Source organism: Pleurodeles waltl, chromosome 8 (genome assembly GCF_031143425.1).
Source record: "Pleurodeles waltl isolate 20211129_DDA chromosome 8, aPleWal1.hap1.20221129, whole genome shotgun sequence".
Taxonomy (NCBI): Eukaryota; Metazoa; Chordata; class Amphibia; order Caudata; family Salamandridae; genus Pleurodeles; species Pleurodeles waltl.
The window spans coordinates 152,338,981-152,366,404 of NC_090447.1; the positions used below are offsets into that span (position 1 = coordinate 152,338,981).

At 44.4% G+C, this 27,424-nt stretch overlaps 1 protein-coding gene across 19 annotated transcripts in view; it reads right to left on the minus strand.

Moving 5' to 3' along the window:
* Positions 1 to 27,424, minus strand: part of SYTL2 (synaptotagmin like 2) — a 389,039-nt gene that overhangs the window by 139,761 nt on the left and 221,854 nt on the right. For all 19 annotated transcript variants that reach the window (XM_069203964.1, XM_069203962.1, XM_069203967.1 and 16 more), the window contains 2 exons: positions 18,477 to 18,552; positions 5,632 to 5,743 (listed from right to left, as the gene is read on the minus strand). In XM_069203964.1, coding sequence (XP_069060065.1) covers positions 5,632 to 5,743; positions 18,477 to 18,552 — 188 coding nt within the window. The remainder of the gene's footprint in view (positions 1 to 5,631; positions 5,744 to 18,476; positions 18,553 to 27,424) is intronic.

Consider the following 27,424-nt stretch of genomic DNA (forward strand, 5'->3'; position numbering starts at 1 on the left):
CTGGGTAATCAAACATCCAAGGCTACAGAGATCCACAAGGCCATTCATCTTAGAAGAGGTGACACTCAGTGAACTGAAGGGTACTGTACTATTTTGAGTTGTACAGCCATTTCTGATGAATGGAAAGAAATCAGCCTTGTGAAAGAGACATGTTTGTGTGGAACTAATGTTGACTCCGTAATACTCATTTGAAGACCTACCTTGCAAAGTAGATCAGCTGTAAGTCCTGAAGAAGCTTGGGACAAGAAGAAGCCTTGACGAACCAGATATCCTGTAGGGAAAAATAAACATGCCCTTCCTTTGTAGATATGCTGTCACTACTGCCACAACTTTTGAAAAAGCCTTAGAAGTGGACTTCATTCCAAAAGGAAAAACTTTGTATTCATAGGGCTTTCTGGCCTACTGAGTACATGAAAAACAAAATCTTACAAATCTAAAGCGTACATCCAAATGTCCTGGAGAGGATAAGGAAAAAAATTGTAGAGCACCAGCACCCTGAAAATTCCTCTTTATTCACATTTTTGTTTTTACTTTTTTCAAATTCAAATGGGTTGGAAATATTGTTTTGAAACTTTCTTCTTGTTAACGAAATAGCACAAGAAAGCTATTTTATTCTATTGACGCCTTGGCTTCAGTTCTATTGCATCTTTCTCCAAGAGTGTTAAGGTCTCTTAAATCAGGCAGCCTGGCACCGCAGTATATGATTCGCTTGATGAAATGTGCGGCTGATCTTGTCTTTACGGAAGCCATTAGTACAGCCCAAGGTGTCCAGAGGCATGGCAACAGTGCACCAAGAAAGCAAAGGTGGGCTGCCCATGAAACTCCCATCTGCGCAGGAGTATGCCATTCAGATATGTACAAGAGGGAATGTGTGGTTCTACAGTGCACCCTTGGATATGTGGGCTCAAACTGTGATTGCTCCTCTGGGTCAGACAGCCACCAAATCCATCAGCAAATATGTCTGCCTTCTTATAGTCACTAGTAGTTTGATATCAATTCTTCAAATGGCTGGCTGAACTAAACACCAAACTGTGTGGTTCCAAAATTGTGACCACTGCACTCAGATGCATTTTATATTACTGGTGTAGGGTCCAGTTATGTTCCCTTACAGGTTGTATGAATGTTATTGCTTAATCTATTCAAAGTTCACAATAGTTTAGCACGAGTAGTCAGCGTGTAGAAATGCTCCCTGATTTGGCAAGAAATTACAATTTTCCAAGTTATTTTTTTGTTTCATAAGCAGCACCACCATGTTCTCAAGCAGATACTGAATGCAAAATGTATGAGCTGTAATTAGGGGGCCCACTGCTGCAACTATATTGCACTGTGGTAGACTTGCTCAACTGATTTATGTGCTTTTCATTGTTTGCTCACTACTGTGACTGCGTAATGAAAATATTGTTCTTTTCCATAATAAATCACCTCTGACTAGACAGTCTCATCTTTACTGCAAAGTCCTGCATCTTGACTCAATCTTCAAGCCACTTACTTCGAGGGAGGCCTTGACTGCTTGACCGAGCTACCCAGAAAATCGAGCAGGCTTGTGAGGCAAAGTATCTGTCTAAGGAAGGGCCTTGTTTAGAGGTTGGCAGAAGGGGTTACTCCATCACTAATGTGACCGCTATCCCATTCGCCGTATTACGATCGCATTATAGCTTAAGGAGATAGTAATGCAGCAGACAGGACATCCGTTATGTTTGTGACGGAGAATCCCATCCTCAAAACTCTAAATCGGGCCCAAGACTGGCTTCTCCAAAGAATAGCTACTGAGCTACTTTGAGGCCAACAGCTACGTATAAGTAGCTCTCTTGTGTGTAGCCCAGCCTGCTTCATTTAAAGCTTTTGTTTGGCTGAATCAATAAATGTATACCAAAATGTTAAACTGTGTCTTCAAAATAAAAGTTTATGTATTTTCAGACCTCATTAGCTTATGTTTGGAGAAATATTTAGAGCAGATATTTCATTGATAAACGATGGGATGTTGGTGGAAAACATTATTAACATTATTGCCCTGGTGCCAGCTATAGATATCGTATTACTCATATATGTGTATTTCACATTGACAAAGCCGTTTTACTTTACTGCAGGCAAGCCTGCAAGATGCACTGATGTGTTCACTGCTGGTAATCTTGCATAGGGTGGTCACTAATTTTATACTGTATGATGTGGTCACAACATCAATATTATTAGTGAGTCGGGAATATTTTTATTGAAAATGAGTAGCTCTTATTACAGACAAGGTTGGAGACCCCTTACCTAGGAGTACCCAGTGGCCCAATAAGTGGGGAAATCCTGCAATCTCATCTTTGCTTATGTCTGTGACTACAAGAATTTGGGATATAGCTTGACGATTTGTGACATAGATACTGGGAAACAAGGCACAGTCAGAGCATGGAAACAAGGCACAGTCAGAGCATGGAAACAGCACAGTCCGTACACAGACAGTAGCTCTTGAACAAACCATCAGGGCATCCGGAGCTTATTTTTAAAAATGCTACATCTTCGGAGTCCGTGAGCAGAAGAGCAGGACAATAACATGAAACACTTAACCGTTGTCAAGCATTACAAAAAAACTGAAGTTTCATCTGAAAAAAGAACTGGTGTACAAGACCTTTGAGAATTTGGGCATTTAGAAAGTATAGCGCGAGGGCAAACTTTACACCTGGCTGCATCTTCAGAATCGTTCTGAATCAAGGGGGGAGGGGGCCACTACATAAGTGTTACAGCCTTCTGCCAAGTGCAATATCAGTTTGTTAAAAGCCCAAACCAGAACTACTGGACCGAGCCGAAGGATGAGGCCCTTAACAACTGCTAAAGCCTGAGGCTGAAGAACTATAAAGCAATTAGAACACTGAAAGACAACAACTCGAATGTTGCAGCAGGACATCTGTGCCAGCCACTAGGGGCCCAGAATCAATTCTTCATCTTCGACTGAGCTCCCAACATTCCGATGTTCTCAGCTGACGTTGCAGGCACGTGGCAATGAGTTCCTAAGTAAGCTTAGGCATTTACAGATTCCAGGTCATTCTTTCTGTCCAAGTATTTCTAATTCCCATCTGGATCACGGCAAAGAGAAACAGTGAAGGCGTTTTTTTTCCTTTCTATTTGAAGACAGACTTTCTTATCTTTCTTATACAGTAACAAAGAGATTGCTCAAGGAAATGATTTCATGAAAAAGTCTCTTAGGAGGTGAAACAAATGCAAAGTGAATAAGAGTATGACCAAGAAAGACTGGTATATTACAAGGCTTCAGACCACCATTGCCAGAGGCTGGAGATTTCATGGTTTCCAACTGTGATGGACCATTCATTTCAATGTAACAGGTTCTGGATGTGATAAAAGGGTATGTCCTTTCGCTAGTTCATGCTTTCTTTGTGCACAATTCCAAAAACGCATCTTCCTCTGTTTGTCCTATATTCACCAGGTTATGGATAACCTGCTAGCCCTTGGGGTTGTGAAGGAAGGGGATCAGCATAACATGGTGGTAACTCTGATCCATTTTAAATTGCGCCATTTTCTTAAATCGAGGTAGTGCTAAAAGAAGGTTGCACTCAACTGCAAAGTTATCTCTTTCCCATCTCGAAAAGGCCCGCTTTAAGATAGCAGATGTAATATATAGAGGCAGATCTCCAACAAGTGGCTCAAATTACAGATGTAAGAGTGCTACAGAGTTCAAGTAGTTATTACTGCAGGTGTCAAGTGATGCTGTGCACTTTTTTCATTACTTTCTGGGCATGAAGCATTTACCATTGTAGAGTTGGTGTTGCTCTTTTGGCTTGACATATGGGATTGTCCAGTGCCCTCTAATGCTCGAGGGGAAACTGCACATGAATACTCTATAGAGAAAAGATTCCTTAATCATGAAGTAAGAATTTTAACCAGTGAAATATCGAACTGAACATTCTGAACAAGGTTGGAGACAACACTGTTCTTAACTGTTGGATGCCACCTTGCCACCATGGAGAATACTATAGTCCTTTATTCTACTCCTTTACATGAAGCTATCAGAAGTGCCTCGAGGGCTCAATCGCTGCATCAGGAGCGTACTTAACAACTTGCCTGGACTTCGGCCACGCCCGCACCAGACAGACACACGACAATTTGTTATGGTGACAAGCCCTTGAACTCAGTACATGAATGGTAAAGACCCACTGGTAGTGGGGGGGGGGCTGCCCTAACGCACGTTGGCCCTAGATCCAGGAGGTTTGCACTGCTGTAAATCTCTGGGCACAGTTTATGGAAAGGTCCTCTGAGTGTTTCGGTGGCCGTGTTGCAGGAGTTAAAAGTTCCCACAAAAACCCGACCCCTTCCGGTCACCACGTTTCCATAAAAAGAGACCAGGGCCAGTTTCAACCACTAGTCAATGCTGTTTGCAGTGTAGAAGAAGTACTGGACAATGGACCAGCTCAGGGACTTTTCAGTGCGAACGTCCTGAACCTTGCCAAATGAGCCGGGATTGGAACATTGATTTCAAGGTGAGAATGAAACTTAATTGGGAACACAGGAGATTTAAAGTCCCTAGAGTAATCTTGCTCTGAGAGTTGGGATCAAGAACAGTTTTTGGACACCTAAACTTTGTTAGCTGAAAAATAATTGTGCATTAGAAACTAATCTTATGGAAAGGCTGAATACCCAGTGAAGGAACCGAGTATGGGAGAGAGTGAAAAAAAATTGATTTATTACTTAATTACAGGAGATATTCCAATTTGCACATCTGGGCATATTTTAATCACGGAGCGTGGAAATTATATGGAGCTTACCTTGGGCATCAGTATTTCCTACGGCATGGCATATTTACTTAATAAGAGTAACATGTTTTATGTAGTAATAGTAATGGTGTGGTGCTACTGTGGCAAGAGGAACCCTCAGTGACTGAAATCTATCTCCATGGGATCTACTCATTGGAATTAGCCAAAGGGTCCCGGCAGAAGCATTCCAAACTAAGTGGCCGTGTGGTCACTCTGGTTGGGAGGATCAGAGACAGCCACAGGTCCATGTTATCTCAGAAATTGTGTCCTGGCACCATGAATCAAGATTATTCGTGTTTCTAGTGAATGGCAAAATACAGAATACAGTGACAGCGGCAGCTACAGCAGATAGGCCCAGGCTCAGCAATCAAATGTTCTTTAAAAAAAAAAAAAAAGACAGCCATGCCTATGGCCAGAAAAACGGAGCCAATGGCAACCTCATTAGGATTCACAAAAGCCAGAAAATGGTCTCAGTGTTCAAACCATTGTATCATTCTGGAAAGCTACAGCGTGAGGTAGTGCATAAACATCTGTCGGCAAGTTTAGCCTCACAAATGAGGCTCTGCTCCAAGATCTCCTGCCACTAGTTTTGTTCCACTAACATGTAGTGTAAAGTCTGCCCTCAATTTAGACATGTGAGATGGCTTTAAAAATAAAAAGACAGGAGTGACACAGACAAACCACTTTGCAAGTTGTGAGTATGCACATATTCAAAGGCATGCAGTAGTCAGGCGACAGCAGCTTCCAGTAGCTTAGGCAGTGCCAACTTTAGGTGGCAAGCAGGATTGTTAGCTAAAAGCCAGGCATCATTCTTCCACAGTACAAGAAAACAAACCGCTGGCCCTTTGCACCAATCACGAGATAGCTAGTTAAAAACACTTACCCTTCTCAGCCAGATCATACAAATGTGCCGAACCATTTTCCGATATATGGTTTTCCGTATTTAACTCAAAGCCAACCTCTAAGGTGGGGTCATTAAATGGGTTTTTTCTTTGCTGTAATAAGAATAATTATACGTTGTGTCAAGTAAGAATGTGAGGTACCTGACTGGAGTCTCAGATCCAAAATAATACAGATTAATTTAACTAAAGAGCAAGTACACTAACTATATTATAAGCCATGGTTTCAAAAGGATATAAATCAGCAGTGATCTGTTACACTGTGTGCCACCAACAGTCGACCATTCCTATGAAATAGTTGCAGCTAAAGTTCTCTAGAAGTAGAGTGTGTTATCGATTCAAATGCTTGAAACACTCCCCACTGTCAGGCTGGAAATCCCCGCCACATTAAAAACAAAAGCAATATTACATGCATTCATGAGGCTCAAGCAAAGGTGACCAGGCAGCATGAGAACCTATTAAAGATGGCAACCCTTGACCACTGTGAATACAGGTAAGACATATTCATTTTTTCAGCATTTACTTTGTCCAAATAGCAAGCTTTATCAGGACTGGCAAACAGTAAAAGAAGAGAAGGGAAGGGGGAGGGGGGTACTGCCACTGAAATAGAATTGTGCGCGCACACCTTCCGCCCCCCTATGCCTCCAACCCCCACTCACCACCACCCCCCCCACCCCCCCACACCAGAAATAATTGCTCCTTGATTGACCGCCTGGCTGTGATACTTGCTGAAGGGCCACCTCTTAAATTGAACTGTTAGCTCATGCCAGGGATGCTCACAGTCTTCTGACTGGCAAAGTTCTGCGGCTTGTCAGTTGCAGACTGGGGGCTCTACTGATGAGCAAACATCCTAATGTTGGAATATTCGACCTCATCTAATAAACTACAAATCTACTGGAAAAAGACAGATTCTTCATAACACTGGCGATGAGATGGCCATAAGGAGGACAACACAGTAGTTAACAAGGATTGCTTATCATTTTAAGGAAACCCGATAAAAGTGAACATTTTAATGGAATGGAACGGAACGGAAAGGAACATTTTCACAAGTAAGAACATTTTATTGTATCTATCGCAGTGCCTTCCTGACAGAGGAACGGTCTAATTTTGGCACAGAATCAAGTGGCCCACGAAAGTTGTTCTGTATTTGCCTGAACTGAGGGCAAATGATCGTCAAAAGAACTGTACCCAACTGACTGAGTACAGCAGTCTGTATTACTGGAGGGAAGCAGTGAATGAGCCCCAACCACGATCATTTAATAAGGCGAGACAAAAAGCATCCAAGGATTCTACAGATTTATCACTGCACATATATCAAATCTTTCCCACTTTGATGAACTGTGTAAGGTACCACTGCAACTTTAAAGACACTACTGCACTAATTAAGTATGCTGAAAGACCACAAAGCAGCTATTCATGAGCAAGCGGTCAGATGAAGGGCGTTTGGGACTTGATGAACCTGTATCACAGGTTTTTTTGAGGAGTATTGTGATCCCTTTGAACAGGAATGGAAAGTATACTGAAAGCAGAAGGATGTTCGTGTACCAGTACTGGGGATGCGCGACATCCTCGATTTTTTATTGTGCAGTAAGTGGATGTGAAACTTCAGACAGTTCCATCAGTTTCTGCTGGCTTTGCATCCACCTACCCCAAATTAAAATGTAAAAAAAAAAATGCAGGCAAATGCTAGTCAGCACTAAAATTCCTTGTTCCATGCATTGAGGAGTACACTAAGAGGAATTCTTGCACCGTCTGGAACATCCTTGCGAGGTGAAGAAATGAATCATTCTACTTTGAATTGACGAAGGACATGGTTAGGGTACTATCTACCACACTGAGGAGGCAGCTGGCATTTTACAAGCCAGACTCCTTCATCCAAAATATGATCCTGTACTGAATTTGACTTATGAGTGGTTTGGTCTGTGGTGGGTGGGGGAACGGTAGATTTCGATGGCGTGGTTTCCACAGTCTTTATGCTTCTGCCCTCCTGTTTTTGATTCTGTGCTGAATTTCGTTTTTGCTAGCTTTAGGACTCTCTGCACTTTACCACTACTGACCAGTGCTAAAGTGCAATTGCTCCCTGTCTAAGCTTTATTGGTGATTGGTTTATCCAGGACTGGCCCATCTGATTTACTAGTAAGTCCTTAGTAATGTACACTATGTGTGCTCAGGGACTGTAAATCAAATGCTACTAGTGGACCTGCAGCACTGATTGTGCCGCCCACACGAGTAGCCCTGTAAACATTTCTTAGACCGGTCACTGCAGTGTCTGTGTGTGCAGGTTTGAACTGCCATTTTGACCTGGCAAGTGCACCCACTTGCTAGGCCTAAACCTTCCCTTTTTACTACATGTAAGTCACCCCTAAAGTTGGCCCAAGACTGTACCATGGGCAAGGTGCAGTGTATTTAAAAGGTAGGACATGTACTGGTGTGCTTTACATGTCCTGATAGTGAAATGCTGTTAAACTCTGTTTTCACTATTACAAGGCCTATCTCTCCCATAGGGTAACACAGGGATTGCCTTGAAATATCTTTTAAGTGTAATTTCCCATTGGGAGCAGATGGAGATGTGGAGTTTAGGGTCTCTGAACTCACAGTTTAAAAATACATAATTTGGTGAAGTTGTATTTTGTTTTTTAATTGTGGGTTTTAAAAATGCAAGTTTTAGAAAATGGACATTTTATTGCTTAACCATTCTGTGCCTCTGCCTGTTTGCTGCACACACATCAGGGTCAGGATGACAGTTGGGCTGATTGTGCATTCACTCCAGACAGCTACACAAAAGCAGCTGAGGTGTGCCCTACATATCATGATGGCCCATCACCAGACTGATGGATCATCCTGAGCCAGAGTGGTGGGAGGAGCTGACACTTGTACCTGAATAGGGCTGTGCCTCTTCTCACACAAAGCAATCTCCAACCCCCTGGAGTGTGTCAGAGGCCAGGGCAAGGAAAGGCAGGGTCTTGTCCACTACAAAGACTTCTCTTTGAAGTTGCATGCTCCAAAGACAGAAATGGGTATAGGTACTGGACCTCTGAAATCGCCTAATTAGAATCCTTCTGCATTTTGGAAATTCTGCCAGGAAGAAGAGCTGGATGCTGTAGGAGGGACTACCACTCTGCCTGTTGCTTTGTTGTGCTGGTCTGCTGTTTGCTGATTCTGTCCTGGGAGTGAAAGGACTGGGCTTGGCTTTCTACATCCTGCTTCCAAAGGTTCTCCAAGGGCTTGGACTGAGCTTGCCTCCTGTTAAGAAGTTTCAGGGACATCAAAGACTTCACCTGCCAGTGCCTGGGCTCCCTTGCTGAGAGTCCCGACTTGTTAAGTGGTGCCAAACCCAGTTCCTGGGCCCTTGGTAGCGAGTTCTGGTACAAGGAAGAAACTAGTATATCGACTTCCAGAGCGACTTTAGAGCTGGCCTTGCTCTCCGACCCGCTGCCAATACCTGCAACGGAGCCTGTGGGCCCCTCTGAGTGCAATGACCATGAGGACAACACAGGCCTGAACACTGCTGCAGAGCCTCCGAAGTCGTGCCACAGCGTGAGTCCAGTGAGTCCAGAGTGTCATGTCACCGACATCCGTGGCACCAGACTATGCCGCAGTACCTGTGGCCCTGTGGTGTGATCGTGACACTGCAAATTTGACACCTCTCATCTTGACCGGCTGGATTCATGGACCACTCCTTGTCGTAAGGAATCAATGCCTCACTGGCAGTGCAGCATCATCTCCTGTGCAACCATTAAAAACCAAAGCCTCACCTCCATTTGCCTAACAGCAAGGAACCAACACCTCCCCTCCCGGTGGCAGTAAGGAACTGATGCTGTACCAGTTCCAGCGATGCCTCACCTTCCCTATTCCATGTAATGTATTTGTTTCCTCATTTTATCCAAGGTACTTTATCCAAGGTCTATACATCACTATGGATGGTTGTGCTCCCTTGCGGGTGGGCGCCAGACTGTTGGAAGCGATTCCATCAAGACTGTTTTTCTAAGTGCTAGACTACATTTAATCTTTGAAAATGTGTATCTTTACTTGTGGATTTTTGTCGTTTTGGTCCTGTTTTACTTGGATAAATATGGGATATTTTTCTAAACTAGTGTGGAGAGTGTGTGTGTGGAGAGTGTTTGTGTGTGTGTGTGTGGAGAGTGTGTGTGTGTGTGTGTGGAGAGAGTGTGTGTGTGTGGAGAGAGAGAGTGTGTGTGTGGAGAGAGAGAGAGTGTGTGTGGAGAGAGAGAGAGTGTGTGTGTGGAGAGAGAGAGAGAGAGTGTGGAGAGAGAGAGAGAGAGTGTGGAGAGAGAGAGAGAGAGTGTGGAGAGAGAGAGAGAGAGAGAGAGTGTGTGTGGAGAGAGAGAGAGAGAGAGAGAGAGAGTGAGTGAGTGAGTGAGTGTGTGTGTGTGTGTGTGTGTAAATATTTTACACATTGCCTCTAAGAAGCCTAACTGCTTGAGCCAAGCTACCAAAGGGGTAAGCATAGGTTATCTTAGCTGTGTGACTCCCTTTCCCAAACTAGAGTGAGGTTCCCTACTTGGACAGGGTGAAAACTACTTCCCAACTGGACACTCCATTTCTAACAAGGATGTGTCCTGCAAAACACCTACATTATATTGTGCAGAGAGTCACAGAAGGAGAGGGGTACAATGCTTATAAATTAGTGCATTAGCTCAAATGAAAGGTGTAGGAAGTTGGCTCTGTATGCACTATTTCAAAGTAAGAAATAGCATGCCCAGAGTCCAAGGGTTCCCCTTAGAGGTAAGATAGTGGCAAAAAGAGATAATTCTAATGCTCTATTTTGTGCTAGTGTGGTCGAGCAGTAGGCTTATCAGAGGGTAGTGTTAAGCATTTGTTGTACACACACAGGCAATAAATGAGGAACAAACACTCAGACAATTCCAGGCCAATAGGTTTGTATATAGAAAAACATATTTTCTTAGTTTATTTTAAGAACCACAGGTTCAAGATTTACAAGTAATACTTCAAATGAAAGGTATTTCACTCAGGTATCTTAGGAACTTTGAATCAACACAATATCATGTACAGTTTTGGCAAAAATGGCAATAAGCTATTCTAAAAATGGACACTGCAAAATTCGACAGTTCCTGGGGAGGTAAGTATTTGTTAGTTTTTCAGGTAAGTAAAGAACTTACAGGGTTCAAAGTTGGATCCAATGTAGCCCACTGTTGGGGGTTCAGGGCAACCCCAACGTTACCACACCAGCAGCTCAGGGCCGGTCAGGTGCAGAGGTCAAAGTGGTGCCCAAAACGCATAGGCTTCAATGGAGAAGGGGGTGCCCCGGTTCCAGTCTGCCAGCAGGTAAGTACCCGCGACTTCGGAGGGCAGACCAGGGGGGTTTTGTAGGGCACCGGGGGACACACAAGTCAGCACAAAAAGTACACCCTCAGCGGCACAGGGGCTACCGGGTGCAGAGTGCAAACTGGCATCGGGTTTGCAATAGGTTTCAATGGGAGACCCAGGGGTCTCTTCAGCGATGCAGGCAGGCAAGGGGGGGTGCTCCTCGGGGTAGCCACCACGTGGGCAAGGAAGAGGGCCACCAGGGGGTCACTTCTGCACTGGAGGTCGGATCCTTCAGGTCCTGGGGGCTGCGGGTGCAGTGTCTTTACCAGGTGTCGGGTTCTTTGAAGCAGGCAGTCGCGGTTAGGGGGAGCCTCTGGATTTCCTCTGCTGGCGTCGCTGGGGGGGACCAGGGGGGTCAACTCTGGCTACTCACAGGGTCGCAGTTGCCAGGGAGTCCTCCCTGTAGTGTTCGTTTTCCGCAGGTCGAGCCGGGGGCATCGGGTGCAGAGTGGAAAGTCTCACGCTTCCGGCGGGAAACGTGTGGTTTTTAAAAGTTGCTTCTTTGTTGCAAATTTGCAGTTTCTTTGGAACAGGGCCGCTGTCCTCGGGAGTTCTTGGTCCTTTTAGATGCAGGGTAGTCCTCTGAGGCTTCAGAGGTCGCTGTACCCTGGGGGACGCGTCGCTGTTGCAGTTTTTCTTGAAGTGGGGAGACAGGCCGGTAGGGCTGGGGCCAAAGCAGTTGGTGTCTCCGTCTTCTCTTCAGGGCTTCAGGTCAGTAGTCCTTCTTCGTCTTCAGGTTGCAGGAATCTAGTTTCCTAGGTTCTGGGGGCTCCTAAATACTGAATTTAGGGGGGTGTTTAGTTCTGGGAGGACAGTAGCCAATGGCTACTGTCCTTGAGGGTGGCTACACCCTCTTTGTGCCTCCTCCCTGAGGGGAAGGGGGCACATCCCTATTCCTATTGGGGGAATCCTCCAAAATCAAGCTGGAGGATTTCTAAAGGCAGGGGTCACCTCAGCTCTGGACACCTTAGGGGCTGGCCTGACTAGTGGGTGACTCCTCCTTGTTTTTCTCATTATCTCTACTGGACTTGCCGCCAAAAGTGGGGGCTGCGTCCAGGGGGCGGGCATCTCCACTAACTGGAGTGCCCTGGGGCATTGTAACACGAAGCCTGAGCCTTTGAGGCTCAGTGCTAGGTGTTACAGTTCCTGCACGGGGGAGGTGTGAAGCACCTCCACCCAGAGCAGGCTTTTGTTTCTGTCCTCAGAGAGCACAAAGGACCTCACCACATGGGGTCAGAAGCTCATCTCTCAGCAGCAGGCTGGCACAGACCAGTCAGTCCTGCACTGAACAATTGGGTAAAATACAGGGGCATCTCTAAGATGCCCTCTGTGTGCATTTTTTAATAAATCCAACACTGGCATCAGTGTGGGTTTATTATTCTGAGACGTTTGATACCAAACTTCCCAGTATTCAGTGTAGCCATTATGGAGCTGTGGAGTTTGTTTTTGACAAACTCCCAGACCATATACTTAATATGGCCACACTGTACTTACAATGTCTAAGAATGGACTTAGACACTGTAGGGGCATATTGCTCATGCAGCTATGCCCTCACCTGTGGTATGGTTCACCCTGCCTTAGGGCTGTACGGCCTGCTAGAGGGGTGACTTACCTATGCCACAGGCAGTATTTTGTGTGCATGGCACCCTGAGGGGGATGCCATGTCGACTTTGCCTTTTTCTCCCCACCAACACAAAGTCTGCAATGGCAGTGTGCATGTGTTAGGTGAGGGGTCTTTAAGGGTGGCACAACACATGCTGCAGCCCTTAGGGACCTTAACTGGTCACAGGGCCCTTGGTACCACTGGTACCTTTTACAAGGGACTTATCTGTGTGCCAGGGGTGTGCCAATTGTGGAAACAATGGTACATTTTAGGTGAAAGAACACTGGTGCTGGGGCCTGGTTAGCAGGGTCCCAGCACACTTCTCAGTCAAGTCAGCATCAGTATCAGGCAAAAAGTGGGGGGTAACTGCAACAGGGAGCCATTTCCTTACAAAAGCCATGCCCAAAGTACAGGTTCTCTTCTTACCCCAGATATTCCTCTCGACTTTGCACCTGACAAGACAGTCACTGCTGAACTACAGGTCATTGATGAGCTGGTTGTTGTAAACAAGCTTTTGGATGATATGTTACTTTTGTGGATAAATCTTTTGTCAATGAGACAATGGGTGAACAGAATTGTTGACAACATTCTAGTTGACCAGGCTCTTGACGAGTCCTTTGTCAATGTGGTCATTGATGGATTCTTACTTGGCACTTAAGTCATTGACAAAACCATCACTGGTAGGGAGAGCACTGTTGCCAACAATGGCATCATTAATGCAGTTGTATGTGACATGTTTTTTTGCAGCAAAAGATGCGTGATATTTATAAGTGTTTGTCACCCACTGGTGCTGAAGCTGGCTTAAGCATAACATTTGTGAAAACACCTACTACCTTGAATTTTTCCCTCGGTGAGTAGGCAAAGTCAAATTTAAGGCATACTTTGTTGACCTAGCAGTGATTTTGTGACAGGAACAACAAATCTAATGATCATCTAGCATGCCACTTCATGAACGCATTCGCCATTGTCAATTAAGCCTAATTCCATGACAGATTGTTAGCATTGAAAAGTCCATCAGAGAAAATCGCACAAAATGGCGAGACATACAAGTTACTTACCTTCGGTAATGATATATCTGGTAGAGATATATTCTAGTTGCAGATTCCTTACCTTAGAATTTTCCCCCAGGTGTCAGACCGGATTCGGAGATTTTTTCTTCGAGCAATACAATTGCGCGTCGGTAGGTGGCGTCAGTCAACTCCACAGGCGTCGTAGTCGCTGTGATTAAGTCGTGAGTAGTACATAGACGACGGCCCCATGCAGTGATGTTAGTTTCTTTTCACAACTTTCCACGCCAAAGCGCAGAGCAGCGAAGAACACAGATTGGTGCACCAGATCTAGGGCCCTGAAAGGGGAATCCCTGTCCCTAGAAATCAATTTGCAAGCGGGAGGATGGGTGGGCTGGTAAGGAATCTGCAACTAGAATATGTCTCTACCAGAAATATCGTTACCGAAGGTTAAGTAACTTGTACATCTGATAGAGACTTCTAGTAGCAGATTCCTTACCCTAGAATAGATACCCAGACAATGCCATCCTCGGAGGTGGGCTGTGAACCAAGATCATACTAGAAAGTGTGCAGGACTGAATGACCAAAGTAGCCGTCCCGACAGACCTGACTGTCCAGGCAGTAATGTTTAGCAAACTTGTGCAAGGATGCCCACGTAGCTGCCTGGCAGATATCCAGGACAGGAACTCTGTGTGCTAACGCAGTGGAAGCAGCAGTTGCTTTCTGGTGGAATGAGCACGCAAGCCCTCAGGGTGTAGCTTCTTGGCCAAAGTGTAGCACATCTTGATGCACCCATCGAGAGATAGTATGTTTTTGCACCACATTCCCTTTCTTCACACCCACATATCCAACAAAGAGTTGATTATCCACCCGGAAATATTTAGTACGATTTAGATAGAACACCAACACTCCTTTTGGGTCCAGACCATTGAGTCTCTCCTCATGAGAAGAATGTGGAGGTGTGTAAAAAGTCTGCAAGGTGATGGACTGGTCTACATGAAAAGGCGTAACGACCTGGGGAAGGAAGGAAGCCTTAGTGCGCAACACCACTTTGTCAGGGTGCATAGAGAAATATGGGGGCTTTGAAGAAAGAGTCTGAAGCTCACTCACTCTGCGAGCAGAGTGATAGCAACAAGAAAAACAGTCTTGAAAGTAAGGAGCCGTAATGGACAATTGTGCATTGGCTCGAACGGAGTACACATTAAGAAAGTAAGAACAAGATTGAGGTCCCACTGAGGTATGATAAATGGAGTGGGAGGAAATAAATGGGTGAGACCTTTAAGGAATCGATTGACAATAGGTGACTTAGAGAGTGAGGGCTGATCAGGTAACCTAAGAAAGGCCGAAATAGCCAATAATTACCCTTTAAGGGTGCCCAAAGCAGAGCCTTGCTGGGCTAAAGAAAGAATAAACAAAAGAACCTCAGAAAGAGGAGCGGAGAGGGGGGGACAACAGATATGTTGCTACACCATGTCACAAATCTATGCCAACAACATGTGTATACCGTTTTGGTGGAGGGACGCCTGGCTGCCAAGATAACGTCACAGACTTTGGGTTGAAGGTCAAAAGCCGTCAACTGCCGCTGCTCAATCTTCACACATGAAAGCCGAGATTGGACCGGTTCGGGTGGAGAACCGTCCCCTGCTGCTGCAAAAGAAGATCCTCCAGAAGAGGCAGTCTGAGTGGCGGCTCAATAGCTCGGGATACCATACTCTCTGGGCCCAGTCCAGAGCCACCAAGATAACTTGGGCCTGGTCATTCCTGATCGTCTTGAGAACTCTCGGCAGAACTGGTATAAGAGGAAAAGCGTAAAGGAGGTCGGCATTCCACTCGAGATGAAAAGCCTCTCTGAACGAGTGCCACCTTGGAAACTCCAACGCGCAAAACAGCTGACATTGCGTGTTCACTGTGGAGGCGAACAGATCTAGCCAAGGCTCTCCCAACTGCTGACCGAGACATTTTGCCATCTCTGGATGGAGACGTCATTCATAATCGGCTATGCATTGACGGCTGAGTTCGTGTGCTCTGCCGTTCAGAGAGCCAGCCAGGTGTTGAACTACCAGGGTAATGTCCTGATGTTAGAAAAAGAGCTTTATTTAATAATTGAAACAAGAACAAAACAAAAAACTAAAATCCAATAAGTAGAAGTCACGATAAGAATTTTTAAAGAATAAAGGCAAAATAGAGCTTAGAAGCAATAAGCTCTTAAATGGGATAGATGCTCATTGACTGCTGGACTGCGGCAAAGTTGAAAGTTCAGGCCAATCGCAATGGAGTGCCGGCCTGATACAGGGACCCACGTGGCCCCGCTGAACAAAAGTACTTTGATCCACGATGCGTCACTGCCGATGAAGATTCAAGGTGCAGCCGAAGAGATGCATCAGTGTTGAGCCACGCAGTGGACGAGATGTGTAGGGTTTCTCCACGCAACTGTGGCGATGCATCAGGTCTGGGTGTGATGCATTGGTTTCGAATGTAACACAAGGCTGCTGCAGCAGTAGTAGGTGTTGTATCGATTCGGATGGCTAAGCGCCAGTTCCGAGGGCGATGCTCGGGGTCCACTCCACGCAAAGACAAGGAGGCGCTGGGTCCGACTCACGCAAAGGTGAAGATGCACTAGTTCCGATGAGGCTGCATGGATTCTATTTGAAGCAGCACTTTATAACCACTTCCAAGGGCCCAGGACTGGGTTGGCACCACTTGGCAGGGCAAGACTTCCAGCAGCAAAGTACATGTGCTGTAATTGGATGAGATGAAGTCTTTTGTGCCCCTGATACTTCGGAACACAGGAGACCAGTCAGCTGGACCTTGGAGTTACTCTGGGTTGTAGATATGCAGGTTCAGTCCTTCTCAGGCGGACGGATGGTCAGCTCAGCAAAGCAGGAGTCCAGCAGAGTAGGAGCTTAGCAGAGTGGTGGTACTTGTAGCAGCACAGCAGTCCTTCCGGGCAGAGTATCCACAGGTTCAGAAGTGTACTGAGTTGGTGGTGTCAGAGGTCCAGTACTTACACACTGTTGTTCCTTTGAAGTGAGGGAGACTTCAAAGAAAGATCTTTGAGGTGTACAGAGGTCTTCACTTACTACCCTGGCTTCAGACTCTCTCCATTGGGTATGCAGTCCTTTGTGTGGGGCAGGAAACAGTCCATTTAGGTCTGTCACCCCTCCCTCCAGTCCTGCCCAGAATGGCCTATCAGTGACACTTAAAATCCTTTTGTGTGGCTGTCTAGAGAGATTGCACAAGCCCAGCTGTCATTCCAACAAAGATGTGTATTGAAGACAGGCAGTAGTCACTAAATGGCTAAAGTAAGAAAATGCCAACTTTCTAAAAGTGGCATTTTCAGAACTGCAACTTAAAATCCAACTTCACAATAAATTGTGATTTTAAATTGTAAGTCCAGAGACACCAAACTTATCTTTTCCAGATTGTGAATTACACTTGTAAAATGTAATAAGTCAATCCCAATGTTATCCTATCGGAGAAATAGGCCTTGCTGTAGTGAAAACTACTTTGGAAGTGTTTCAGTTTCACTGCCAGGACATGTCAAACTTAAAGGTACGTCTTGCCATTTAAATACACCGCACCCTGCCCTTTAGGTTGTCCAGGGCTTACTTTAAGGGTGACATATTTATAAAAAGGCAAGGTTTGGGCCTGACAAAAGGGTTATTTTGCCATGTCAACATGGCGGTGTCAAACTGCAAACGGGATCTGTAATGGCAGGTCTGAGTCATAGTTAAAGGGCACAACCAGTGCTGCAGGCCAACAAATAATATTTAACTTAGATGCCCTGGGCAAATGTAGTGCACTTTACTAGGGACTTATAAGAAAATTAAATGTGCCAGTTAGGGATAAACCAATGTTACCTTGATTTAGGGGAGAAAGAACAAGCACTTTAGCAGTGATTAGTAGTGGTAAAGTGCACACAGTCCTAAAGCCAGCAAAAACTCTGTCAGAAAATGGAGGTGGGCAGGCAAAACGTTGAGGGCCACCCTAAGGACATCAGGTCTAACAATGCTCATTCAATAGGAACACCTGAGCAAAAGGTTGGTATTCACAGAGGGAATGGAAACGGTAAGTTAACAAATTGAGTCTGCAGGAAAGTTTGAGTAGGAACTTGGAAGAAGTAGCCAACCTCCAAATTTCTAACAATGCTGGATGCCCCTTTATGGAGGTGGTGAGTACTGAAGTATATCATATACACCCACCATAAAATTGCAAGGAATAAGAATCCTGAAAATCATAAACCCCTTACCATCAAGCAAAAGGGGAGTTACTGGAACAGAAGCACTGGAAAATGCAGTCAAAATGTTTCTGCCTTTTCTGTTTTAGATACACCCACATTCTCCATTCTCATACTGTAAAGCTGAATTGTTGCCTAATAAGATTACAGATTATTTTTGCTAAAAAACACACAGTCATCACCGGGATTTGCATGTTAAAACAACCATAAACGGAGACCAGACTTTCATATATTCAAGGCAAATTTTAATTAGACAGTCTTAAAAGAACAAGTTATTTACCATTGGTAACGCTTTTTCTGGTGGATACAGTAGCTACCTGTGGATTCCTCACCTTATGACGCATTGGGAGAATTAATAAGGTGAGGAATCCACAGGTAGTTGTATCTATCAGAAACATGTAGCTTTGTGTTAAGGACAACCTCAAAATCACATGGCATGAGTGAGATCCCCAGCCCTATAACGAACAACTCTGATGTGGGAGGTGAAAGGCTGATGAAGGATGAGGTTACTAGCCACCTATTGCACGCAATTTCATTTAGAAAGGAAACAGTCTATTAATAGCGACTACATCTTTTACCATTACATTGGTCATAGGGTACGTATGAGATAATGCTCCATAAAGCACCACTTACCTTTGATGGAGATGAAACTCCCTTGATGGTTGATTGTGGAGGTTCTTCGAATGATAAAGTGTCCACTTTTGGGGCACTACAAGGAAAACAAATAATTATAAAATCTACAAGATGTGCTAAGTCGAGATGCTTATAAACATTTATGACATAATGAAGATGATAATGAGAAGGACATGCACTTTAAGACACTGTGTTTACAATTTTAAGAACTAAATAGCTGATGTTGCAATTACTATTTGTAATGTTACTCAGTTTATCAACCACATACGTTTGAAAAGCTTGAGTTAGCATTCCTGAGATATTACCATGTGACAAGCAGGGAAGAGCATGTGTCCGCATTGGCAGTTTAATTCACTGAGCCACCATTCTAGTCTTGGCGGTAAGATATAGTTTTATTGTAGAAAGGGGGATATTTTGAAAATGCTGCAATTTGCTAAAGTGATGCAAAGAGATGGGAGCATCGCAGTAAATGGTATTAAGGCACATGCATGTGAATGGCGTTCTGTAATACCATTGGCTTCCAGCGTGCTCTTTTCTCAACAAAAAATCTTAACTAAGTTCCCTAAAACTTTACAATTATAATCATGTGATACAATTCATGGCGCAAACTAGCTTGCTTCAAGATCCTCATAGCTTTCCTCATTGAATACGAAAAGTCACCAGTCGGTCCACTGTGAACCTGCTCCTATGACCAACCATTTAAGGACTGTTTTCAAGGAGGCTTCCCTACAGAATAATATGGTCACGAACAGTCCACTCTCAGCAACACCGAAAGTGAAACAGCTTCAGCTTATCTGAAAAGGAGATTGCAACTCTGGTGGTTGCCAAGACTTGTGCTAGGACCGTCTGCTTTCATTAAGGTCCAAGGCTTCAAAAAAAGGAGAAGCCCTTCAAATCCAATATGTACGAGGAATACCACATAGAAGTTTATTCAATTACCTATTCTTTCATGTGGACATCTACTGGTATTCAGGGCAGTTATCCATGGGTTACATCTGGTCCTTAACTATCACAAAAAGGTCATAGTGTAGAATGGAACAAAAAATAAATAAAACAAGCACTGGCAAAGCCAACAAGTCTTGCTTGTATTTTTAAATAAGTATCTAAACGATTAGATGTGTAGGCGATTGAAAAGTGAATTGTGTGATTTAATGACCACCGTAGTAAAGTTGAATTACAGTATGTTTTGTTGTGTAAATGTGTATACACCTACACACACTTAAGTTGCATTACATGACAAATGAGGACACAGTAAGTACAGTTCCATAACTGTTGATTGCCAGAGAAAAGGACCTAAACTGGCAACAAGACGTTTATTACAAAGTCACAAGTTATTGGCAGAAAATAAAATATAAGGAGACATGCTTCAAATGGAACCACTGGCCTAGCATGGGAAACCTATACTCCAACAGTAGGCTACATTCCTATATATTTTGTGGAAGACGGCTAAAGAGAGTAAATATCTAGGGTGCGTGATGGGGGACAAGGAGGGACAGGGCTGTCACCAACGAGCTGCAAACATCTGATTTGCATTTCACGTGCAGTCTTAGATTTAAAGCTATGACGAAGGGCGTTTCGGTGTAAACAGTTATGATCTATTACAATATCGGCATAGTGATAACCAACACAAAATGTATTTTGAGAAACTGACAGCGCCTTTGTTGACCAAAAGCGCTAAACACATCTGTTTTGTGTGCGACTCTGGAGCCCCAAGGACGACATCCTTTGAGAGCGTGTTACCGCAGCATATAATGTGACTATCCACGTTGGACCAGGCAAAGCAGATGCAAATGATGCACTGTAACGAATCGTGGCTGGAAGACACCTCAACGAGATTTGGGCAGTTCTGTTAATGCTTAAATTACAATATCACATAGACGAATGGACATAGTTCAGATCTGGTCTGGGAGATGAAAGCGAGGATTGAAAGCAAAGGTTCTTGGGCTGATTGGTATCAGTAAAATACACTCAGCCACTGAACTACATTACTGTGTCCTTTGCCAATGAGGAAAATAAGGCTAAGGGGATGTCCTGCTTTGACTGAAAGCGAGGACAGACGCTATGGAGGCGCAAAAAGGAAGCGCGGACAGTGAGAAAGGTAGTGATTTCCGGAAGCAAGCGAGGTAGGAGCGGAAGAGGAGCAATCGCGTCGGATAGCGAGAGGAATAGGACAACAACATGGGAAGTAGGGAGGGACAGACGGCAGCTAGATACGCCAAGCACAGGCCTACTTAGCCATTTCACCAAAACAAATGTGGGACTGTAACCTTCCATAAAACGCCAAAGGGCTACATGGCCACCCAAGCAAGCAATCACGGATCTTGAAAAAACATGGAAGCAAATAAAAAAAAAAAAAACAACTGTATATTGAAAAGATGCCATTTGTTATTGCTTCAACGTTGAATCGGGAGGTGGTTATAAAAGTCCATACAGCCCGGTCAAACAGTTCTAACCGGTCTAACAGTTCTAATAAAATAAAATGAAGTATATTTGATAGGTCCAGAGCAAGGCACAGCTTAGTTTTAGGGTTTGATTCTGCACACATTGCAAGTATTTAAATATTGCATCCTGAGATTTCTAAGGGCGATTATGTACTCAGCACTGAAAAGGCAGATTTTTTAAACTGAAAACCGTTGACTTACTCAACCTTTGCCTGTGAGAGGCGATCGCGACAAACGCATCTCTACACAGATTATGTTGTGAAGTGCTTCATTAACAGTGAATTGTTCCTAAATGTACTTCATTCTGTACTCGACCAGTTTTTGGTGGGTCTTGCCCCATTTAAAAAGGCCTCCCCGCACCACACTAGTTTTGCTTGAAAATTCCAAATGTTGCTGTCGTAGATGTGTGCCTGTGATTGCATAAACACCTACAATTGCAGAGTTTCACCATAATTCACTCGAGCATATGAGTGTCATTCTAAGCAAGTGATGAAGGTTGCTTCATGCTGTGGGGCGTACGCACGGATGCAACAGCACGCACAGCAGAAGCGCGCATTCTCTCTTTAGTTTTTTCTGGTAAATTTTTCTTTGAAAAAAAAAATTCGTTTTCCAAATAAAAAACACCCTCCATCTCGCCGTAATTGCCATGGAGCATGGAAAGGTTTCCTACTCACCACGACAACTGTGAGCTTGTGGGCGTTGGCCTAATTTTTCATGGCCGCTTTGTTTATTGTCATTTTTCCTCCTATAACCCTAAATTAAGAGGGTAAACAAGCAATCCTTACAGTAAACTTTTCTGCACTGGTAAGTACACTTGGTGCTTGGAAATGCAATCAATCCGGATTCTGTTAAACACAACGTGGGGTTTCAAAGAGCAAATGTATTTATTTCACAAGGTCAAGTACCTGTGTGAAAATGTTTGTGTATTCTATCCTGACGGGTTGGGGGGTGGAAGTTAGGGAGATAAGAGAGGGGAAAGAAAAGGTTACTCAAACTAGCTGAGGTGCACCATCAGTAAACATGGCGTAGGACACTTTCAGTGACACACCTGGGTAACGAAGCACAGTCAGAGTGATCTTTCCTAAATCATGAAACCCCTGCATCCAGGTCAGCCTGGAAACTCTGCAGCAAGAGTAACCAGATTGTGGGTAATGTAACTGAATAGGACCAACCCACCCCTTATCTATAGCTGTACTCACTCTCCGTACGACCCACAACGCGGATCCCTTGCATGGATGAGGCCTGCTATTTTTAAAGATACTATAAAAATGCATGCACTTTTTGAAGCGAAAACACAAAATATTGACGGATATCACGACTATCTTTCAGATGTTGGTACTTTAGGAGTACTAATCAGAGGCTGCTCAGAATTATGGGTCCTGGAGGGCCGGTCATTGCGCGGTGGTGCCTGGAGGCACTTGTGTCTGAATACTCACCACTTACAGATGTGTAGTATGATGTGGAGGTAACATGCTGACACTGAAGATCACGGACTCCCACAACACAGACTGGCCTTTCTGGGTGTTGATCCTGAATTTGAATGGCACATCCTGGGAGACAGACCCATTTCCTAACTGTGTATGCTGAACTGTGGGCATGGCTGACACTTCAAGCAAACACCGGGTGAAGGAGATTAACTGAATATGCTCCCCTACTCCTCCTGTCTAGCCATTTCACTGAGGAAAAAGTCATTCTTAAGCAGTCCATAAATCCCCAAAACCCAGATTATGCTTCCATGTGACGTCGTTTCTTTAACAAAAGCGCTACTTGTTTTTTTTTTTTTTTTTAAATGATAGTCTGTCAGTTTTCAGTGAAAAAAAATAAAAGGCTGGTGGAACTTTTCTTTACCAGAAAGTTGACAGAGTTTTAACCATTTATGTATTTTCAGCTTAATGTAATCCTGTGTAATATGGACTTAATTACAATGAAGAGCAAACCAGCTTAACTTCAGATACTTTGGCTCATTGCAGATGTAGAGTGGACAACTCACTCCATGTCGTCTTGGACACGGTTTCCAGTCCAGGGCTTTACCGCAAGAACTTAAGGCATTCCAAGTGTTGTAGTTTTGGTTTACTGACCCATCAAAGATGGCATGCTTCATCATCGGGAATCTCCTCGCACAGTGACAGCTGATCATGGTGTGGCCACGACTCCCTCACTGTGAGGGAGGAGCATCCGCAGAAGTTTTATGGAGAGGACGCAGGTCCCTATGGTGGGCTAAAAAGTGGTGAACTATGTAGAGTGTGCAAGCCATAGTGATTAAAACAGCTTACAGCCCTTCTGTTGTGACACAAATAAAGCAGGACTAATTATACGCTGCTGTGTCCACTTGGAAGAACTTTAGTCCTGACCAAAGTGCGCACTAATAAAATTGCTTGCACATCCTGTAGTCGGTTTTAATTACTATCGCTTGCACGCTTTGCGCATTTCCCACCATTTTAGCTCACCATAGGGACTTTCCAGCTCTCTATAAAACTTTCACATAGCTCCTCCCTCACAGCGAGGGAGTCATAGCCTGCACCATGATCAGCTGTCACGGTGCGAGGAGATTCCCGATGATGAACCATGCCACCTCTAGTGGGTGAGGGAAATTGCAATTAAAAAGGAATATCCCCCTTCAGCTAGGTTCTGTTCCCTTGTTTCTTTCCATGCTTTTGCTTTCTTAGTTAAAGACCTAGGTGCTGGTTTTGTGGGGGGTATTGATCAGATTGTGAGTTAACAGCTGCAGGTCTATACATCTGCCCCGGCCCTCCTTATTGTGATTGGTTTTGGGTTATTTACACTGAGCTAATACAACTGGAACAGATTGTGGGTTGAAAGCATAGCACCGGAGGCAGTGTTCGTGAGGGCACAGAGAGGTGATCACCAAAATCAGTCCAGTGTGGCCGTCTTGGCATTCAGGAGAGATACCCCTACTGCACTTATTAATGATTTGTTTACCAACTGCTGGGAGCCAGATGGTAAGAAGCTGCTACTTGTATTCTGTACAAACATCCGTGTTGTATTTCCCAGGCATATCCACCTAAGTGTTCTGATCTCATCAGTCACCGCTCTGTACAAACACTCTCCAGTCCTCCCTTTGTTAGTTTTCTTCCCAGATGCCAGTGACCAGTATCTGATCTTAATCTAATCATTTCTTGGCAGGAAGTCAGTTTAATGTTTCGTTTCCTTGACCTAAAGGCAACATCTTTGTCGATTGTATTATTCTGGTAGGGAAACTATTTCTATAATATTGATAGACCAAGATGTACTGAACGCAATAAACCATGAAGATCTATGAGTCATAGTTGATTGCTGATCATTCAGCCAAGCCCAAAGTAATTGGTTCCCCCTGTTATTCAAATTAAGTTTCTTCGAAACTTCGCTGGAACAAGGAATGATACTCATCTGCAGAAACTGATCAGCAGAGATGAAGAGCACATTACAACTATTGGTGCTTGTTATACCTGTATCCTTGCTGTGGTTCTCCCCTAATTTTTCTCCTTTAGACCTCTTGTTTTTGCCTTTTGCTAGCCTTAGGACTTTGCACGCTTTACCACTGCTAATCAATGCTAAAGTGCTTGTGCTCTTTCTTTAAAACATGTTGAACAGGCTTATACCCAATTGGAATATTGTATTTACTGGTAAATCCCTAGTAACGTGGCACCACCTGTGCCCAGGGCATGTAAATTACCTTCTACTAGTGGGGCTGCAGCACTGATTGTGCCACCAACTTAAGTAGCACTTTAAACACGTCTCCGGCCAGCCACTGCAACCTGTGTGTGTGCAGTTTTAAACTGCTATTTTGACATGACAAAACAAACCTTTCGCTAGGCCCAATCCCTCCTTTTTAATGTATATGTCACTCCTAAGGTAGGCCCTGTATAGCCCCAAGGGCAGGTTGCATTGTATATATAAAGTTTGACATGTGCTTTTACGTTTTACATGTCCTGGTAATGAAAAACTCTTAAAGTTGTATTTCACTACTGTAGGGCCTGCCTTTCCCATGGGACAACATTGGAATTACCTCATTACATTTTATAAGTATAATTTCTAAATGGGAACAGGTAATCCATTCATGTTTCTAATTTAAAATCTCAATTTATGGTGAAGTCATTTAGTGCCTGTAGTGGGTCTCTGAGCCACATGACTGGGTGCATTTGGCGGTGGGTTTGTATATTCCTTCTATACAGTCACACATAATGGGTAGCTTAGGTGTGACTGGATGGGCCATCACTGGCATGATGGAAGGGAGTGGGTGGGTGCAACCCCACTTTCACTTGAACAGAATGTGTTTTCTGTTTCCACACAAAGGGCTGCATACCCCCTGTAGTTAGGCTGGAGCCAGGGCCAGGGCCAGGAAAGCAGGGCACCTCTGCACTTCAAATGCCTGCATGCCTCTAGAAGCTTCTCTCCACTTCAAAGGCACAAGTGGGTATATATACTGGACCGCAGACACAAGCTATTCAGTACACTTCTGGACCTGTAGATTCTCATCAGAAAGAAAAACTACTGTGCTGCTGAAAGGACTGACACTCTGCTGGGCTGCTACTCTGAAGGATCTGCTGCGCTGCTGTACTGACCTGCTGCCCTCTTGCCTGAGTGAGAAGGACTGGACCTGCATCTCTTCAACCCAGAGTGACTCCAAGAGCTAGTAGGCTGGCCTCTTGATTTGAAGCCTCAGGAGCATGTAACAGGCTTCCAATGACCTTGCACCTGCCACTGGACTCTGTCATCTGAGAGTCTAACCTGCCAAGTGGTGCCACCTGGACCCTTCAAAGTGGGCCTAAAGTGCTTTGCCACTGTCTGTTGTACCAGCAGGAGCAACACATCTACTCTGCTGCAGGGCGCAAACCAAAACAGAAATGACAACTCTGCTGATGAGTTGACTGGATTTGTGGCAAAGACCTGCATCACTACTGCAACCCAGAAATTCTTTGGAACTGCTAATGTGGGACATCCTCGGCACAGTCCCTCGCATCCCTTGCTGATGGCAGCCTCAAAATGACCCCAGACTCTGCATTGCATCTCTTCAGAACTGGCGCATCAACTGACTACACACTGCATCTTCGACGCTGGACTGCGCATCACAAACCCCATCGACGGGGTACCCAACGATGACACAGCCCCTCGCATCGCAACTTTGCTGCATCTCGGAACCAATGCATTGCTTCAGCTGTGCGTTGCATCTTCAACGGGATGCTCAGTAACCCAGGATTTAAGGTACTTTGTCCAGCGGGCCTAACTGGGTCCCTGTAGCCAGCCCACGCTCCATCGCACTCAAACCTGAACTTGTGACTTTGTCCTGGTCAAGAGTGACCAGATATCCACAGTTGGCACTTTGTGCTTTTTGGTACTATTTTCACTGAATCTTTCAAATTGAATATCTCCAGTTCTATTAATTGGATTTTTGTTGTTCTAGTCGCGTTTTATTTAGTAAAAGTATTGTTTGTCTAACTTGGTGAAGGTTTCTTTTAGTGTGGTGTTTTTACTTTATTACTGTTTGAAGTGTTGCACACATTCTTTACACACTACCGCTAAGTTAAGTCTAACTGCTCTGTGCCAAGCTACCAGAGGGTTGAGCACATGCTAGTTTAGGATTGGCATGTGCCTCACCCTGATAAGGATTGTGGTTGTTGCTTGACCAGGGCTCGCACCACAGTCACCCAACAACTCAATTTCTCACAGTGCTTTGTTGAGAATTTCAATAAATATTTGGTGAAATACAGACCTTTATCTCTTCTGTTTGTATGTGGCTACATTCTGGTCACACCACAGAGGGAAAACTACAAAATGCAGACATTTTCAGAAAATAGACACAAGTAAGGTGGTGTGACTTGCGTGGATATCACTAATTTTTCTTATCCAAAATGGCCTGCAATTCCCAAACTTTGGCTAAACATCACACACTTTCCTCAGCTTCCTATGAGCAAAACATCCGGTATCTGCAGAGATCCACAACATTCCTAGTAACCAGTATTCCAATACCTCTTCTGATTAAAACACCACCCCACTTGTGTGGTTTGGCCTAGAGCCTGCAACTGGAAAGGCCCCAAAACTTGGAGAGGAGACATCAATTTTCTGGCATGAAATACAGTCCTATGTCCACATGTTGAGAGGCATGAGTACTTCTTTTGATTTGGCAAAAGTTGGATACTTCCACAAAAAGGACCTGCCCTCCAAACAGCTCTTTTCATTTTGCTTATTTTTCCAGCTGCCTGAACTTGAACTTTTAAGGGCACACACAAGACTTTATAATGTAAAGTGTCTTAGATAACTAGATAATTTATTTATTTTTTTGTCTGGCAGCAGCACAGTTGGAAGGAAGGCAGTCACTAACCTACATGGGGGTTTTAAGGCTGGCATGACAGTACAATTGTCACCTGACCTTTGGCCCTACCCAGTATTGTTCTACAGTTATTTGCTTCCATGCAAATGCATGTCCATTTCCCATGCTATCTACTAGTAATGTCTCACATAATCATAAAACATTCCTTTAAAGCCAGAACTACTGGCATTGTCAGAGCT